Source organism: Pongo abelii, chromosome 1 (genome assembly GCF_028885655.2).
Source record: "Pongo abelii isolate AG06213 chromosome 1, NHGRI_mPonAbe1-v2.0_pri, whole genome shotgun sequence".
Lineage (NCBI taxonomy): Eukaryota > Metazoa > Chordata > Mammalia > Primates > Hominidae > Pongo > Pongo abelii.
This window is the reverse complement of record NC_071985.2, coordinates 15,915,380-15,935,297: the sequence shown is the minus strand read 5'-3', so window position 1 is coordinate 15,935,297 and position 19,918 is coordinate 15,915,380. Positions and strand designations below refer to the sequence as shown.

At 39.8% G+C, this 19,918-nt stretch overlaps 1 protein-coding gene across 2 annotated transcripts in view; it reads left to right on the top strand.

Annotated features, from left to right (window-relative positions):
• Positions 1-18,298, top strand: part of MAP3K21 (mitogen-activated protein kinase kinase kinase 21) — a 57,900-nt gene extending 39,602 nt beyond the window's left edge. Inside the window, exons 6-10 of one of the 2 annotated variants that reach the window (XM_024254260.3) lie at positions 4,632-4,754; positions 8,495-8,645; positions 9,009-9,106; positions 11,512-12,291; positions 14,853-18,298. In XM_024254260.3, coding sequence (XP_024110028.2) covers positions 4,632-4,754; positions 8,495-8,645; positions 9,009-9,106; positions 11,512-12,291; positions 14,853-15,259 — 1,559 coding nt within the window. In that variant the 3' untranslated portion in view covers positions 15,260-18,298. Of the gene's footprint in view, positions 1-4,631; positions 4,755-8,494; positions 8,646-9,008; positions 9,107-11,511; positions 12,310-14,852 lie in introns of both variants that reach the window. The other variant, XM_054561343.2, reaches the window with a different exon arrangement.
• The last annotated feature ends 1,620 nt before the right edge of the window (positions 18,299-19,918 follow it).

Here is a 19,918-nt window from a genome sequence, read left to right as displayed (position 1 = left end):
CTGTGATTGAACTATAGCTGCTATGACCAGGTGTCTTGAGAACCATTATTCTAGTGAGTACGGGCCACAGGCATTTTAACAATTCAGCTTTAGTTTTCCTAAATGTTTAGCTGGCACAGACTCAACCTTTCCCTGCTTCAAAGGGACAAGGATGTTTACGATAAAGAATGTTGGCTGGGCATGGTGGCTCACGCCTGTAATCCCAGCACTTTGGGAGGCCAAGGCAGGCAGATCACCTGAGGTCAGGAATTCGAGACAAGGCTGGCCAACATGGAGAAACCCCATATCTATTAAAAGTACAAATATTAGACGGGTGTGGTGGCGGGCGCCTGTGATCCCAGCTACTCAGGAGGCTGAAGCAGGGGAATTGTTTGAACTCAAGAGGCAGCAAGCTTGCAGTGAGCTGAGATCTCAGCACTGCCCTCTAGCCTGGGCAACAAGAGCAAGACTCCATCTCAAAAAAATAGAATGTTTTCTTTCTGTTTACAACATAAAGTGTGCTTTTTAAGTGGAAGTATTTAGGTGTTTTTGGAAGGTTGGAAGCACTCTGAATCTTAGGTGTTGTTAAAATACAGCCTTGTATCTTTGCTGCTCTCACCCATGGCTTTCCATGTGTTCCATGTTGGTTTCCTGATCTGTGCTTAGTATTTATTGTCCCATCATTTGTTCCAAGTAACTTGTCAATCAAATCCTGTGGCTTGGTTCTTGGCTTTCTTCTGCTATTGACAGGAGGCTCCTCTTGCTGTAAAAGTTCTCAGAGCATTTGTTTCTATCGTGTTGTAACAATCAGGTGGCTAGCTGAACATTTATAAATGACTTTAGTCTAAACTGTTTCCTTTCTATGGTTAAGAATTTTTTTTCTTTGACCACCTCTTTCCCCCAACTACCACCACGTAGTCTAGTCAATTTTTTACCTCAACTGCTCTGCCCTGGTCAAGTCTTTCAAAAGGAATGCCCCCGGGCCAGGTGCAGTGACTCACGCCTGTCATCCCAAGCACTTTGGGAGGCCAAGGAAGGTGGATTGCTTGAGCCCAGGAGTTCAAGACCAGCCTGGGCAAACTGGTGAAACCCCATTTCTACAAAAATATACAAAAATTAGCTGGGCATGGTGGTGCATGCCTGTAGTACCAGCTACTCAGAAGGCTGAGGCAGGAAAATTGGTTGAGCCAGGGGAGATCAAGGCTGCAGGGGACTGAGATTGCACCACTGCACTCCAGCCTGGACAACAGAGTGAAATCTTGTCTTAAAAAAAAAAACAAAACTATGACTCTGCAGATGGAGAGGCCTCCCGTTTGGTCTTTCCTTTCCATTTGTTTGTCTTCCAAATCTCCTCCAGCCTGCTGTGTATTCCTCAGCAACTCACTTCAAGCACCAGCCTGATCCTGTAGATGAATCCTGCATAACTTTCTCCATCAACAAACACCTGAGGATCTGCTGTGTCCCCAGTACTAGGGATGATTATCAAATATATATGCAGTCTCTGCACTCATGTTTCCCACAGAGAAAGTATCCATTCAGCAAAGTTTTCTAAGTACCTGCAATGTGCAAGGCACTGTACCAGTCTGAGGTCATGGAGACTGTGATGGTCGCTGCCCATAGAGCGCTTAACTTATATTGAGGGAGGGGGCAGAACTTAAGCTAATAATTCAATACTTATTTGCTTTCTATAATCATTAGCTGCTGTGAAGGAAAAGTCACATGACAGTGATTAGTGCAGAGATGTAACCTGGTCTAAGGTGATCATAGAAGGCTTCCTAACGGAGTTCAAAACCAGCCTGGGCAACACGGTGAAACCCCGTCTCTAGTAAAATACAAAAATATATATATATATTAGCCAGATGTGGCGGTGTACACCTGTAATCCCAACTACTCAGGAGGCTGAGGCAGGAGGATTGCTTGAACTCAGGAGGTGGAGGTTGCAGTGCGCCGAGATCGTGCCATTGCACTCCAGCCTAGGTGACAGAGCAAGACTCCATCTCCAAAAAAAAGAAGTAACATTTAAATTGAGACTCGATATGGGAATTTACCAAATACAGAAGACGAAGAAAGAGAATAGGCTGAGAGCACATGCGGATGAAACTTGGTTTCTTCCAGGAACTGAAAAAAGTTCAGTGTGGTTTGAACGGGGCTCAGCACACTGACCTATGGGCCCAATCCCGCCTCTACCTGCTTTGTACAGCCATGAGCTCAGAATGGTTTTTACACTTTTAAATGCTTGAAAAAAATCAAAGAGGAAGAAGAATACTTCATTGTACCTGACATGATGTGAAACTGATATGAAATGTCAATATCCATGAAGATCATTTTACTGGGACACATTCATCTTTGTGTTGACTGTGGCTGCTTTCTCTCACATCAGCGGAGTCAGGCAGTTGTTACAGAGACTGTGTGGCTCACAGAACCTAAAATGGGGCATTTTGCAGAAGAAGTGTGCTGACCCCTCTTCTAGGCCATGAATAGGGCAAGATGGGGCTGGAGCAGAGAGAAGAACTCAGACTCAGGTTTGCAGGGACTTACAGAATGTGTTACAATTTTAATCTGTAACTTAAGAATCATGAGAGGCCTTTGAAGGATTTTAAGTAGGGGAATGACATGTCAGGCATATTAAAAATGCATCTGGCTGCTGTGAAGTGGACTTGGGGGGCCAAATGTGGATGCAGGAAGATGGACACAAGGCATTGGAGCAGGCTAGGCATGACACGGTGATGGCCGTGCAGATGGAGAGAACAAAAGGAAAAAAAACATTTATTGAGCATTTATTATGTCCCGAGCCCTGTGGTAAGTACTTTCTATACTTCTTTGCACTGAATTTTTCATAGCAGTCCTGCAAAATAGGAATAATTGGTTCTTTTCCATTTTTGTCAGTGAAGATACTGAGACTTCAAGACCTTAAGTTACTTTCTTGAAATTCATATGGCTGTGGCAGAAATGGGATTCAGATCCAAGTTTGCTAACTCCATAACCTGGAATATAAATTTCTCTACTGCAGAAAAATATATAGCACAGAATTTACCTGATATTTTGTGCTTGGTGGATATGTACGGTAACAGAAAAAAAAATATCAAGAAAAGTATTCAGATTTCTAGTATGAATAATTGGATAGCTGTCTTTGCCTACCAACTTCCAAATCCTCTTCATCTCAAGTAGCAGTTCATTCATTAAAGTTTTTTAAAGTATAACTTCCAAAAAGGTAAGTTATAGATCTCTTGCAAATATGAAATGAACATATGTCAAAGATTTTTATTAAACTCATTAATCACTGAGGAACCAGGTAGAACCAGTTCAAATGAGAATTCGAGGAGTGAGATATTTATGGGCAAATTAATAGAGGAATGCAAGATTAGACTGCTGGGTTAAACGCAAACCCGGTTGATGTCTAATATGGCAATAAACCATTTGGGATTGTCTTTTTCTCCAGACAGAAGTTATTTGCATCATCACCAGACAAAATCTACAAGTTAACCTCTGTTCTTACCTAGTTATAAAAATAACTCAGTCAATACAAAAGCAATCAATCAAAGGTTAAGCTCAGCTCTGCCCTGAAAGAATATCCAGTAATGTCTTTTACCTCCTTCCAAGTTGTTAATGATTTTCCTGATAGTTTAGAAAGTTTTCCCAGACACACCCCTCACACCCCTCTTTCCTCTGGTAATATTGCTTTCTCTTCCATATGAACCTATAGATCTTGGTATATCGCTACCATATTACAGTTAGATAATAAGAGCCAGCATTTGTAGAATGCCTAGAGTACAAAATGCTTTTAATTTACATTTTCTGTTTTATTCACCACCACAACAACCATGTGAAATATTGTTGTTCACTTTAGCAGGTGAAGAAACAGGCTCAGAGCAGTTCCTTACTGGTTTGAGGTCCATAGCATGTTATGTTATGAGAACCAGGACTCATTTAAATCCAGGGCCATTTCAGTTTAATTTTATTTACTTATTTGTGTATTTATTTGAGACAGAGTCTCGCTCTGTTGCCCAGACTGGAGTTCAGTGGCGCAATCTCAGCTCACTGTACCCTCCACCTCCCAGGTTCAAGTGATTCTCCTGTCTCAGCCTTCCGAGTAGCTGGGATTACAGATGTGTGCCACCATGCCGGCTAATTTTTGTGTTTTTAGTAGAGATGGGGTTTTGCCATGTTGGCCAGGCTGGTCTCGAACTTCTAGCCTCAAGTGATCTGCCCACCTCAGCCTCCCAAAGTATTGGGATTTCAGGCATGAACCACCATGCTCAGCCTTAATTTTAACTATCTCAGACTGAATGCAGATAACTCTTTTTTCCCAGGTTATAAATTCTTCAATAATTCATGGCTTTCATATTTTCCTGTGTATGTATGTGTGTGTGTGTGTGTGTGTGTGTGTGTGTGTGTGTGTGTGTGTGTGACTATATCCAACATATAAGCTCTGAATCATTATTTGTGTGACTATATCCAACATATAATCTCAGAATCATTATTTATTGACTTGAACCCTGAGAAGTAAGAAACCAAAATAAGAAATCGATTCTGCAATATACTTTGCACTTAGGGTCTGACCATTTTTGTTTTTATTGCTGTGTGCTAAATACATGGCTATGAAGATAATGGAAAACCATGAAACATCAGTTCTCCCTTTTTGCCTCCAACAGATTTCCAGCACAAGATAACCGTGCAGGCCTCTCCCAACTTGGACAAACGACGAAGCCTGAACAGCAGCAGTTCCAGTCCCCCGAGCAGCCCCACAATGATGCCCCGACTCCGAGCCATACAGTGTGAGCTTTCTGCACTGCCACGGGGGCTCCTGTGTTGATTTCTCTCCTTTAACTTGACTTGGATTCAATTTGAGCAGATGTGTTTTCATAGCAGGTTGTAAATGAGCATGGGACATTTCGTAGGTGCCACAACTATTTGAGAAACAAAACTTGAGCATAGTAATTTTCTTCTACTCACAACAAGTGAATTTTAGATGCTATGCAGTTGGTGATGCGACCTGGCCCCAGAGTAGAAAGTGAAACACCACATCTCGAGACATTTCGTTAAACACTTGCACGCAACCTTAGCATAACCTAATTATATCATCAGCCATTTGTGTCAGGATACTTTGAAAAATGAAATCAGGAATTCAGGATTACTTCCATTTCTTTCTTTGTTTCGTGAGGGGAAAAAAATTTTGCTTTTCAGGATTTAACTTTAATTCACTTTAGGTTTGACCAACCTAATATTTAAAAATTCCTTGTAGTGTTTTGGTTTTAGAACAAGCATTCATCCAGGAGGAGACAGTACAGACAGCTGATTTGCCTGGCACCTTTGCATTCTGAGAGTTTCAGTTAGGCTATGAATCAGAGTTTAGCGGATGAAATAAAATTACTAATTTTTTTCAAAGGTGAGTCCAAATAAACCCCTAAAAGTAGGCTAAGCAAAAGAAGAATGTGATTAATGCATATGTCTGTAAGTAATGTGGTAATTAGCCTAAGTCTGTGTTAAACCATTCATTTAGATCCTCTCTTTTCTCCACCAAACTTAATTCCCTGCTGTTTACCCATCCTTATTTGGAGAAAAAAAAAATCCAAAAGAAAATTTTGTCTAATGAGGCTTGCGTGGAATCTCATTTTTTTTCCTCTTTTGATAATGAAAACCTTGGCACCAGCAGAGATTTCTTTTGCAAGTTCTCGGACACCAGGATCCCCACAGAGAAACAGGATCTAAATGAGGCTGTAGTTTTAGAGCTTAAAGGACTGTCATTTATTATAACTGGTTTGGTTTTCTGAGAATGCATTTTGCATAAAACTGTACCTCAAACCTTGCCTTTGCCTAGGCAAAGGCCTAATTAATGGAGAGAGAAAGGGCTCCCAGGCTGGTCTCCCAGCTCCACGAAGGGTTGAGCAGATGGGACACTGTGCCACCCCTGCTTTTGCCTGGCCACTCCTCTGCTCTCTTTCCTGTGTCTTCACCTTCTGCTCTGGGGAAAACTACCTCACAGAAGCCAGGAAGTGGTACTGGGCAGGCCTGGCTGGGCCCAAGATGTGTACCAGTTAAAGCAAATAATTTGGGATTTCAAATGAATTCCAACCCTCCAAAGTTGAAATGCAGCCAGCTTAGGGAGGCGCATCCTTGGTGCTCCTTCTCAGAAGTAACATGGTGGAAAGGTTCTGATAGAGACATTCCACACAGGACCAGCTTTGTGCGTGGCAGCTGTTGGCTGAAGTTCTCCAGCCAGGATGTTGCTCATCTTCACTGTGACCCTGGGTGCTCCAATGACACCTCTTGTCTTCATGTCTGTGCACACCCCCATTCAATTCTGACAGCCTCATTGAGTGGACCCTTTTATGATCCCCAAATGAGGGCCAGAGAAGTTACCATTAACCTGACCCAAGTTGGTAGCTACTAATTGGTGAAGCTGGATTCAGACACATCTTCTGAGTGTAGATTTCACCATCCATTTCGGCCTCTTAGTACAGGAAAAGTTCAATCAATGTGGAAACAAAAGAGAAACCAGAGGAGCAAATCAAGAGGGGAAGGAAAGTAGGAAGGGAGGAAGGTGAGGAGACTAAAGCCGAGAGTGTAGATAGCTCTGGGAGTGTATATCAGTCAGTCAGTCATAGAGCCGAGATGAACTTGGGTCTAATAATCCCCAGCTGAAAGCTTTTCCGGTTCTGCTGCCCTCACTTAAATGAAAACTGCTGATCTGTTTATGTGTCATTCTACTGTAAAACTCTTTTAATAAAAAGAATGAACAGCTGATTCAAGATTGTTACACATGCACACGTACATTTAGGCATGCATCTACATTTTTTTTTTTTTGAGATGGAGTCTCACTCTGTTGCCCAGGCTGGAGTGGTGCCATCTCGGCTGACTGCAACCTCCGCCTCCCAGGTTCAAGTGATTCTCCTGCCTCAGCCTCCCAAGTAGCTGGGATTACAGGTGCCCACCACCACACCCGGCTAATTTTTGTATTTTTAGTAGAGACGGGGTTTCACCACCTTGGCCAGGCTGGTCTCGAACTCCTGACCTCATGATCCACCCTCCTTGGCCTCCTGAAGTGCTGGGATTACAGGCGTGAGCCATCGTACCCGGCCTAAGCACATTTATATGCACAGACGTGTATATACATACATATATGTATATTTTAAAATTTGGAAAATATTGAAACACATGTAAGTAACCAAACATCATCCACAATGTGTCCAATTTTACAAAGTGATATAAAGGAGTTAAATTTCCCTCTACATAGCAATCCTCTCCATTAAATTTAAACACTTTAGTAAGTTTGGTATCTGTGTTTAGTAACTTCTCCTCTGTGTATGTATGTGTGTATATACAGGCATCTATAAACACATAATTTTTAATGAAAATGTATTTATTATATGTAATATTAAATATAATATAAACATTATGTATCATCTGTACCTCATTTTTATTATGGCCACAGAGTATTCCATTGTATATCATATTTCAAACTGTTTTTAGAACATCTAGTATGTTTCAGATTTTTTCCCCTAAGTGTGTAGTAATAACAGCAGTTTTCCCCAGTGATTTCCAAATCCTTTTTTTTTTTTGAAATGGAGTCTCGCACTGTCACCTGGGCTGGAGTGTAGTGGCGCGATCCTGGATCACTGCAGCTTCTGCCGCCTGGGTTCAAGCAATTCTCCTGCCTCAGCCTCCTGAGTACCTGGGATTACAGGCGCCCGCCACCACGCCCAGTTAATTTTTTTGTATTTTTAGTGGAGACCGGGTTTCACCATGTTGGCCAGGCTGGTCTCGAAGTCCTGACTTTGTGTTTCGCCCACCTCGGCCTCCCAAACTGCTGGGATTACAGGCGTGAGCCACGGCGCCTGGCCCCAAATCACTTTCAAGTACACTTAAATTAGAGGGACAGCATCTCAGTGTTTAGCAAAATGTGGATATTAAAAAGGAATATACATCATCCTGTGAGGTAGTGAAAAAAGCAAGACATGGAAAACTGTTAAATATTTTCAAGTTTTAAAAGGCAACTATAACCAAAGTGTTGTCATGATGGAGCAAAATTGTGATGACCAAAAAATAAAGAAATAAATAAATTGTGACGACTTATGAAAAATTAGTTGAAATTACAATTTAAAAATATATGATGTTTGTGCCTCTAGGTCAAAACTTTAACTGATTTCGTTAAAAAATTAGAGTACTAAGTTCATTTTAAGTTACATGTTTAGTTTGGTGTTCCCCCCCCCAATTACAATGAAATCCTAATTGTTGCAAAATGCTAAATAAATAGATTAAAAAGTAATCAAATCTTTGCTGCTAATTTACCTCGAATTTGTATCTTTTCTGTTAACTTACTCCATTTTTCTTGATATTTTTATGATCAGAGAAAGAAACTTACCAGAGATTGGGTGAAATAAATAATTTTCTCATTGTTTTCATGTTTTGAGTAAGGTAGTTTCACAACTGATATGATTCATTTAGCTTTTTTAACAAGGCCAATATTGGTTAATATGATTGTCGTGGTTAATATGGTTAATAATGTTCTCTTTAGTGACTTCAGATGAAAGCAATAAAACTTGGGGAAGGAACACAGTCTTTCGACAAGAAGAATTTGAGGATGTAAGAAGGAATTTTAAGAAAAAAGGTTGTACCTGGGGACCAAATTCCATTCAAATGAAAGAAAGAACAGATTGCAAAGAAAGGTGCGTGTGTGGTATCTGGTGGTATTCATTGTGTAACGTGACAAATCCATTCCCGTGTTAATATCACATCAGCCAGACTTTCAAAAAGCAAGTAAATTAATAGAGAGATTTATAAATATCAACAATTTTCTAGGATGAATTTATCGTGCTAAATTAACTATTATTTAGTTAAGCAGTTAGAATGTTTCTGAGATTTTTCCTGTCTCACTTTCAGGTATTATTTGTACTTTGTCAGCCCTTCAAAACTGAGTACAAATGTCTTCTCTTTACTACCTTAAAAATATTGTTGGTCTGTATCCACCAAAACCTAATTGGTGTGTTGTGTGCTTCTATCTTATGAAAAGAAACATTTTTCTCTTGTAGGATAAGACCTCTCTCCGATGGCAACAGTCCTTGGTCAACTATCTTAATAAAAAATCAGAAAACCATGCCCTTGGCTTCATTGTTTGTGGACCAGCCAGGTAAATGTGATTCAGGAGGTAGGATTTGCTGGAGCTGTCCTTGGCATCTGATTGCGCTGAAGCTTTGCTTTTACAGTCTTATGTGGTCATTAAAGTAGCAGAGGGGAGATTAGCAAGTAATGGCATTTCTTATAGCTTTACTTAAATTCAGAAGTTATTTTCTGTCAAGTCTTTATGGCAGGAAGTAATTAGGCTTCACGTGGTTTTGAGAATTTATAACTCTTCTTCCTTACCAGAAACATTATTATCATAATTAATTATGTAAAACCAAATTAATTTAGTATAGGAAATATTAGATGTAAAAATATAGACCCCCCTGAAAGTTCTGCTGAGATTAAGGGATATGGCTTCTTGCTATAGTGCCACCTGTTGACATGATGAAATCCAATGAAGCAGGTTAACTATGAAAAACTCACAAAAACTAGCCGGCGTGGTGGTGCTTGCTTGTAATCCCAGCTACTCAAGAGGCTGAGGCAAAAGAATCACTTGCACCTGGGAGCCAGAGGTGGCAGTGAGCCAAGATCGCGCCACTGCACGCCAGCCTGGGTGATACAGTGAATGAGACTCCATCTCTAAATAAATAAATAAGAAAAATGACTGCTTGGAGAGTTTTACATTGGAATTCCTATTTAATTTAAATTAATTATAATGATTTACTTTCGATATTCAATATTTGTATTCAGTATTCAGTATTAAAAGATTGAAGAGATGGAAATCATTGAAAAACTTCAAGCACGGTTACTAACACAGAAAATAAAATTGGTCTTTATACTTGACCATTTAGGCAGACTCTTTGGTACTTCGATCAAATTAAAGATGCTTTAGCAAGACACAATGTAAATTTCTTGAATTTGCTGTTGGTACTGTTCTCAATTTCACAAGCACCTTTGCACTCACTACCTGGGTTCAGCTTCTCCTTCTGAAGGTTCTCCTTTATGAAGGAAAAGGGAGCTTGGGTCAGTAATGTCAGGGAGTGGAAGAAGTAGGAACGGAGGAAAAAGAGAGTACTCCAAACAAAAGGCACCACAGGGAAGAGCACAGGTTCTTTGGAGAAAGAAAGCCGGCACCCCAAATTGTCTAGATCAGCAGTCCCCAGCCTTTATGGCACCAGAGACCAATTTCATGGAAGACAGTTTTTCCACAGACCAGTGGGGTAGAGATGGTTTCGGGATGATTCAAGCACATTACATTTATTGTGCACTTTATTATTATTGCATTGTAATTCATAATGAAATAATTCTACAACTCACCATAATGTAGAATCAGTGGGAGCCCTGAGCTTGTTTTCCTGCAACTAGATGGTCCCATCTGGGAGTGATGGGAGACAGCGACAGATCATCAGACGCTAGATTCTCTTAAGGAGCAACCTAGATCCCTTGTATGTGCAGTTTACAATGGGGTTCATGCTCCCATGAGAATCTAATGCCACTGCTGAACTGACATGGGGCGGAGCTCAGGTGGTAATGTGAGCAATGGGCATTGGCTGTAAATACAGAAGAAGCTTCACTCGCTCACCTGCTGCTCACTTCCTGCTGTGCAGCCTCGTTCCTAACAGGCCACGGTATCAGTCTGTGGCCTGGGGTTCAGGGACCCCTGGTCTAGATCATCAAGCATGTTTAGATATACTAGGATGTAATATTGGAAAAAATTACGGATGTTATTTGGAAATTAATGAGTTTGTTGTTTAATTATGCACTGTTAAACAGATACATGATAAGAATGTTAGCTTCCTCTTAAGCGGATATAATTTGTAACCTTTGGGATTCTGTAATCTCTTGGGAGAATCTTCTATTTTAATGGTCCCCAAACTTCAGTAAAGTCTTGCTGAAACACAGACTGCTGGACTCCACTCTTCAGAATTTCTGATTCCATAGTCCAGGGTGGGCCAATAATTTATAGTTCTACAAATTCCCAGGGGATGCAGATGCTGCCAGTCCAGGCCACACACTTTGAGAACTGCTGATCGGCTACAGAACAGTTAGTTTATACACAGGAAAGCTGTAGATAATGGAGCCTGATGCATGTATTTAGGTAAAGTGAGGAAAAGAGCACATTTGGTGACATATTTAGTGATTTTGTGCCTATGGTTGTGCATTTTTGTGTTTTGATGACTGTTTCTATGATAGAGTCTATTATTGATGCTGATGAAGAACAACTTCCTGAAGCATAGGAAACAGCAGATGGCTAGCTTGCTGGTTCATCTGCAGGGAACCTTAAGTTGTAGGGCCCTGGAGTCTTGCTCCATGGAGCCCTCCTGGACGAATCATTTGCAAAAATGAAAAGGGTTGCATGTGTTTTTATTTAAAATATGTATTTATTATATTTTAGCTTTATTTTACAATCTTGTTTAAATGACTTTTGCTGTAAAATGATACTTCAGTGTATGTTCTTATACCTTTATTTAGGGTCCTGTGAAGAGCCAAAACTTTCCCCTGATGGAGTAGAACACAGAAAACCAAAACAAATAAAATTGCCTAGTCAGGCCTACATTGATCTACCTCTTGGGAAAGATGCTCAGAGAGAGAATCCTGCAGAAGGTGAAAGCTGGGAGGAGGCAACCTCTGCGAATGCTGCCACAGTCTCCACTGAGATGACTCCTACGAATAGTCTGAGTCGATCCCCCCAGAGAAAGAAAACAGAGTCAGCTCTGTATGGGTGCACCGTCCTTCTGGCATCGGTGGCTCTGGGACTGGACCTCAGAGAGCTTCATAAAGCACAGGCTGCTGAAGAACCGTTGCCCAAGGAAGAGAAGAAGAAACGAGAGGGAATATTCCAGCGGGCTTCCAAGTCCCGCAGAAGCGCCAGTCCTCCCACAAGGCTGCCGTCCACCGGTGGGGAGGCCAGCAGCCCACCCTCCCTGCCACTGACAAGTGCCCTGGGCATCCTCTCCACGCCTTCTCTCTCCACAAAGTGCCTGCTGCAGATGGACAGTGAAGATCCACTGGCGGGCAGCACACCTGTCACTTGTGACTCTGAGATGCTCACTCCGGATTTTTGTCCCACTGCTCCAGGAAGTGGTTGTGAGCCAGCCCTCATGCCAAGAATTGACACTGATAGTAGTGTATCAAGAAACTTGCCGTCTTCCTTCCTGGAGCAGACATGTGGGAATGTACCTTACTGTGCTTCTTCAAAACATAGACAATCACATCACAGACGGACCATGTCTGATGGGAATCCGACCCCAAGTAGGTTGCATTGATTAGGTAAAAGCATAAAACACTGCTGTAGAGATTAGTATGTGAAACAGTATGGATTTATGATTTTATCTTTTGTTTTTACTGTTCACATAGATCTTTGAACCTTACCCTTCTCTTATTTGATTTTAACTATGATTTGGATTCTGGGAAAAGTGTAATTGAATTTCAGTAACTGAAACCTATAATAGCATATCAAAGCAGAAACAACACATGGAGAATAACCACCCAGCCCCCTCACGTTACGGAAAAGACAAGCCAGCTGCCCCAGTTAGAACTACGGATGAGTGGGAGGGCTGGAACTGAAACTGGCCTCTTGCCTCCCTGCGGGCCTTGTCTCCTCCACTGCTGTGCATGTCATTGCTGAGTTTCTGTTGGGACTGTGTGTAGCAGGTGTATCAGCCTGCTAGGGCTGCCATAGCAGAGTGCCACAGCCTGGGGGGATGTTCAGCAGAAACTCATTGCCCAACAGTTCTGGAGGCTGGAAGTCAGATCAAGGTGTCTGCAGGGTTGGTTCTTTCTCAGCTCAGCCTGGCTCCTTGACATCTAGACGGCCGTTTTCTCCCTGTGTTCTCACACAGTCTTCACTCTAAGTGCATCTGTGTCCTAATCTCTTCTTAGGACATCAGTCGCATTGGATTAGGGCCCACCCTAATGACCTCATTTTACCTTAATCACCTCTCTACAGACCCTATTCCACATACAGTCACATCTGAGGGACTGAGGGTTAGGGCTTCTGCTTAGGAATTTTGTGGGGGCACAGTTCACCCCATGACAGCAAGTATTACCCTGTTGATGTATGTTACACCAGACACTTCCATGAGGTGTATGTCCAGATATGGAAGCTCTGAAAGAAAAGAAAATCAAATTTTTAAATAGTTTTTTTAGTCTATTCAACAAGAGGGGCTTGGGCAGAAGGCAACCAGTGGTATTTCCACAGCACTTTATAGATGTTAAAGCACTTGGACATAAATTGTCTCTTAGTTTTTATGGCAACTCTATTATATGCAAGAGAATTCAAACTTATGGAAAATTAATGTTATTCAAGATCACACAATTAGGAAGTAGTGGTGTCAGAATTTAAACCCGGGATCTTTCTGCTGTATCACAGTGTCTCACTCCTCACTGTGGTGTTTTTTCCATTCCTAAAATTCAGTGAGTATTGACGTGACTGGATCATGCTATCATGTGCTAGAATGTACTCAGCTTTGAGATTTCTGGGGTTAAGTGGCACTTAAATACTGACATTTGAGGAGATAATATGGGTACTTTGGAAGAATGGGGGATTTTGAGTCATAGGACAAAGGTTCAAGTTCTAGTTGTTTAATTTGGTAAGTTTGTGATGCTGGGAAAATTACGTAGACTGCTTTCTTGTTTGAATGTCTTTAAGAGCATTGTAGTGTCATGATTAATAGTATGGAAGCTAGCTGGGCTCAGATCTCTGCTCTGTCACTTATATGCTGAGTGAATTTGGGCAAATCACTTAAACATTTTGTGCCTCAGTTTCTTCATCTATAAAATGGGGACAATAACAATATACATACCTAATACTATACTTACCTAAGCTCTACAATTGAGATTGTGGTAAAAGTCAAATGGCACACTAAGTGTTCTGTAGAGCTTCAGTATTATTTATTTTGTATGTGAACATAATTACAATAACCTTATATACCTGTCATGAATAGTAAGTGAGGTAATATATACAAAAAATGCTTTTTAAATTTTAAAATGCTAGCTAGCATTGGTTATAAAGCTATATTAAGACAAACTGCTTTCATTCTTTTTATCTTTTCCTTTGCTTCTTTTTAAATATTATATCTGGATATGATATTTTCCATATTATTGTTCGTTGCCTTTAGATAAATAGGTTTATTATCTTTCTGTAGGTCAATAAGTATTGGTAATTTATAATTGCACAAGGAGAAATTCTAGCACAGTAATCCCATATGAAAGCATATTTTTCTCTAACTTATAAGCCAATAATTATTTGCTAAAGTGGTAATAACATTAGTCAGTTCTTCAGTACAAACAAGAAAAGAGGTGACATGTAAAAGTCTAACTGCTTTTCCATTTTCATCAGTTTTGTCAAACCATAATCTACAGTGAAGTTTAATCATGTTGACCATCATTTTTAAACCTCTTAAATTTATTCCAGTCTAGTCCATTTTGAAAGCTACCCTTATAATATCATTGTAATGACTCATAATTCTTATTGCCCTAAGCACTGTGAGGATTATTTAGCTCTGTTTACAAATATAATTTCCATAGGTTGAAGTACTCTTTGCAAACTTGCAGGACTTCAGCCAGGCATGGTGGCACATGCCTGTGGTCCCAGCTACTCCAGAGGCTAAGGCAGAGTTCCTTGGTCCTTAAGGCCAGGAGTTCGAGGCTGCAGTGTGCTATGATCATGCCTGTGAATGCATGTTTTTTGTTGAAGCTCATTTTAAAGCTATCACCTTGTTGAATTGCCATCATAATTATTTTTCTTGATATTCATTGTTTTAGAAATCATTTTCTTTCTAACTGCATACTGTCTTGGCTTTCTCAACCAGCTGGTGCAACTACTATCTCAGCCACTGGAGCCTCTGCACTGCCACTCTGCCCCTCACCTGCTCCTCACAGTCATCTGCCAAGGGAGGTCTCACCCAAGAAGCACAGCACTGTCCACATCGTGCCTCAGCCTCGCCCTGCCTCCCTGAGAAGCCGCTCAGATCTGCCTCAGGCTTACCCACAGACAGCAGTGTCTCAGCTGGCACAGACTGCCTGTGTAGTGGGTCGCCCAGGACCACATCCCACCCAATTCCTCGCTGCCAAGGAGAGAACTAAATCCCATGTGCCTTCATTACTGGATGCTGACGTGGAAGGTCAGAGCAGGGACTACACCGTGCCACTGTGCAGAATGAGGAGCAAAACCAGCCGGCCATCTATATATGAACTGGAGAAAGAATTCCTGTCTTAAATTAAGTGCCTTACTGTTGTTTAAGCATTTTTTAAGGTGAACAAATGAACACAATATACCTACCTTTGAACTGTTTCATGCTGCTGTGTTTTCAAAAGCTGTGGCCATGTTACTAAATTAGTAAGGTATATCCAACTTCTCAAAAAATGTATATGATTGCTGTTAGCCATGTCTATTGTTTTTCCTCTGGATTCTTTTCTTATAACTTGGAACACACAAAAGTGTAAAACAAGAGATGTGCACCAGTGAAAACTATGCTGGGTAGAATTACCTTCAGCACAATGTTAATGTTTTCATTCTCATTTATGTCTTTGTCCATTTGTACACAACAGAAATTGTAATGAGCTTCACTATTTTTGTGTCTTTCCTTCCTTTTTTTTCTTTTTTCCTCTCTTTCCTTTTTCTTGTCTTGTTTCTTGTTTTTTTCTCTTTTAGTTTATTTTCTTAATTGTCATTTTTGCAACAAAAAGCCAAGAAAGAGCTTTAGTTTCTTGGCAAGAATAATGTGATATTAGTAAGTAAAGGTTTTTAAAAGTCTGATGACTGGAATAGATATAAAGTCCTGTTTAAACTACCTAACCTTGGCTGTGGGCTGATAATGCATAAATATGTCCAGTTCTCACTTAAATTGTGCAATGATATTTCTCCCTGAGGAAATTATATGGAATGTAACTTATAAAAGCTTTACTTAATATAAGTTATAAACATTTTATTCATTAGAACTCCAAAATAGATGTTCAAAGTTCAGTCCTTGCCATTTGGCTGAGACCATATGGTGTGCCCATTGAGCGAGGCTAATCTTTAGGTTTTTCCTATAGAAAACGTTCTTCCTCCATCAGTAGTCCTTTATTTGATATTCAGAAGTGGAAAGCTTTTTCATTCTCCAGTACAACTTTTAAAAATTGTTACAGATACCTAGCTCTTCACAGATATCATGTATTGTAAACACTCACGTGTTTTAATTTTATTTTCTCTATTTGAGTGCATGATTATCATAATAATCCCAAAGACACTGACAACTCAAGGAACAGCAGTACAGTACTGTTAGAAGTTAAGTATGTTGTTATTTCACATTTCATTTAATTGTGGATAAATGTTAGACATCTGTTGAAATAAGCTCATATGGTGGAAACAACAACTATATTATGAATTATTTTCAGAAATGGATCTTTGAATAGCAGATCAGGATTTAAATAATAAAATTATTTATGAATCACTTTTATGGTCATACATGTATGATACAAATCTGAGGTTATTGGTGCAGAAATGGCTACCCAAGAGCTTGGTAAATTTGCTTGGGTTTGTTATGTTAAATGTATTGTGCTTCCCTTCTGTCTCTAGAATGTGGCTCTTCAGAAGACAGACAATTGATATTTAAATTTTTCCAAACAATGAAAAACTAAATTAAAAACATTGCTTGATATTTCATTTAAAATTGCACCTTGCTTAAGGTTCACTGAATAACTGAAATGTCAGCAATTTAAAATAAATTCAATCATTTGTGATAAAATATCTCACCTATAATAGAAGAAAAGGAAAATCATATTACTTGGCAATTTTGCAGCATTGTGGTTGCCTAACAGGTATATCCAGCAGATGAGAAACAGTATGAAAGGATTGTATTAACATGGTGAGTTTTGCCCTAAGGAAAACGATCTTGCATTCTGGATTCCTGCAGCAAAGTCTCAGGTACTTAATACGTTTTCTTGTTTTATCATGTATTCTATGATTTGGCATTACTTTGGGTGGTTATTGAATTATGTAACAGAGATTTGGTTTTCCCAAAATGTTATCACATTTGAAAGTATGATTACTTTGTATTCAGTCCTTTTGGAGCACGTAGCTTCCAGCTTAAGGGTAGAGGAAATATATACCTAAAATGATCAATACATGAAAGAAAAAGGATAGAAACTATGTCCTCAGTTTTGCTTTTACCAAAACATCCCTGTATGTGTGTGCATGTGTGTTTGGATGTGTGTGCATGTGTGTTTGGATGTGTGTGCGTGTGTGTTTGGATGTATGTGCGTATGTGTTTGCGTGTGTGTGCGTGTGTGTTTGCGTGTGTGCGTGTGTGTTTGGATGTGTGTGCGTGTTTGCGTGTGTGTGCGTGTGTGTGCGTGTGTGTTTGGACGTGTGTGTGTGTGTGTTTGGATGTGTGTGCGTGTGTGTTTGTGTGTGGATGTGTGTGCGTGTGTGTTTGGATGTGTGTGTGTGTGTGTGGATGTGTGTGCGTGTGTGTTTGGATGTGTGTGCGTGTGTGTTTGGATGTGTGTGTGTGTGTGTGTGTTTGGATGTGTGTGCGTGTGTGTTTGGATGTGTGTGCATGTGTGTTTGTGTTTGGATGTGTGTGCGTGTGTGTTTGGATGTGTGTGCGTGTGTGTTTGTGTTTGGATGTGTGTGCGTGTGTGTTTGCGTGTGTGTGTGTGCATGCATATTAGTAAATGTGTGTTTGCATGTGTATGTTGGGGAGTGTATGTGATCTGGGTGTTTGTTTATCTCTGTTATTATTCCCCTTTAGCTTTATTTTAGTCAACTCTACATTATGATGAATTTCAAAATGAAGCTGTATTAAAATAATTGTAATATAACAATTCAATCTCACATGTTACTGGAGGTAGTTAACTTTCGTTGCAATCTATTGTACATTTGCAATTTTCTGTGTTAGTAAACTTAGCAGAATCTGGTTATTTATTTTTGTGTAGGCTTAATGTTCACTGAAAGATAAGCCAATTACTGTTAGTAAAAAATTAAGGTGCTCCCACTGCAGAGATTTAAGGCCTGGGCCTAATGTGCTGTATTATGAAGCCTTGTGACCGAAAAATATGTTTACATATGTTGTCTATTTTTTTAATAAACTTTTATAGCTGATCTATTTGCTCAGTAGCTTTGATCCTCTCCTGATTATTGTGACTATAGTTTGCAATGGTTTATTTTGTATTCAATAAGAAAAATTATGTTAATAAAGATTATTGTTTAATAAGCCAGGTATTAACCTGCTAAATTTATTAAACTGAAAATCACTGAGTTATTCAATTAAATATATCAAAAAAGGTAGAATGAAATGTTTTATTTCAAATTTTTTTGGTTTACATATGCATTGAAAAGTTATATTTCACGGTGAGTCTTTTGCAAATCCAGCTTTTCAGAAGACACACTTTCACAGAATGAAATGAGTATGAGAAAAAAGTCTCAGTGATTAAGGAGACATGTTGATTTTATTGTTTACTTTTATGTTTAAATCAGAAGAATTTCAAACACCATCTAACATGTAGAAATTCTTACTAAGTGATAAAAACTTGAGTGAATGAGGAAAGCAGATCACAGGACTTCATGGAGATCATAGCATTACCCCACCATATGGGAGGGAGCAAAACGTAGCGTGCATTGAATATCTGTTAAGTATGGGGAACCGTCCTAGGTGCCTGTAGAAGACAACTCCTGTAATTCTCTTTAATAAAAATTGTGAGATAAAGCCAGGCATGGTGGCTCATGCCTGTAATCGCAGCACTTTGGGAACCTGAGGTGGGTGGATCAAGAGGTCAAGAGATCGAGACCATCCTGGCCAACATGGTGAAACCCCTTCTTTACTAAAAATACAAAAAATTAGCCTGGCATGATGGTGCGCGCCTGTAATCCCAGTTACTCAGGAGGCTGAGGCAGAAGAATTGCTTGAACCTGGAAGATAGAGGTTGCAGTCAGCCGGGATCACATCATTGCACTCCAGCCTGGTGACAGAGTGAGACTTCGTCTCAAAAAAAAAAAAAAAAAAAAAAAAAGTGAGATAAGTAATCCTACTCCTATTGCATTAGATACGAAACAGACACAGAAAGGTTTGGTAAATTTCCAAAGACCCAGTCTGAGTCAAGTGATCACCATCTACCTGTTCACACCTGTGGCTAATAGTTGTAAGCATGGTGTAGAAGATGAGGACATCTTGCAAATGAGCTTTGTAAATGTTATCTAAAGCTAAGGTAGTTTCTCTCTCATCAAAAAGTTCAAAAGTCTGAAAATGTATGAGTACCGTTGAAGTTAAATAAGATATAGAGATAAATATTGAAATTTGAAACGTTTTATTTAGGAAGCAAGAATTGCAATTCAGGACATACACAGAGACCAGGTGATCTTCAGTATGTCCAAAGAATGAAGAGACAGTTAGGAGTTTTATTAAAGAATTGTTACATATTGTTTTGAAAGAAAGCTCATTGGCACTAGAGAAGCTTTTGGACTCTGGCAAGCTCTGGTTGGTGAGTCACAGCAGGAGTTAAAACAAGTCTTAGAGTCACAAATGGTTGCTTCAGCAGCTACCAGGTAAAACTGGCCCTGGGGTGACAGCAGGCCATTTCAGCAGCTGGGCTTGGAGAAAACAAATTCGTAGAGTAGGTGCTATGTCCCCCAAGTGTGTTTTCCTCTCTGGCCCCTCAGTTCTGATTTAATTGAGTATGTATGATAAGAATTGCCCAATTTGTATTCTTAACTTTCACAGTACTTATTTAAAAATAAAACACTACATTAGCTAATAACACTTAATACAATGGAAAACTTTCTAAGTAAGTGTAAAATGCAATAGAAAGGAGTAAAATATGCATATCTGATAGATCAACTCAGAGAAATGAGATATTCTGTTCAACAGGTCCATAAATGCCATGGTCTGAATATGTC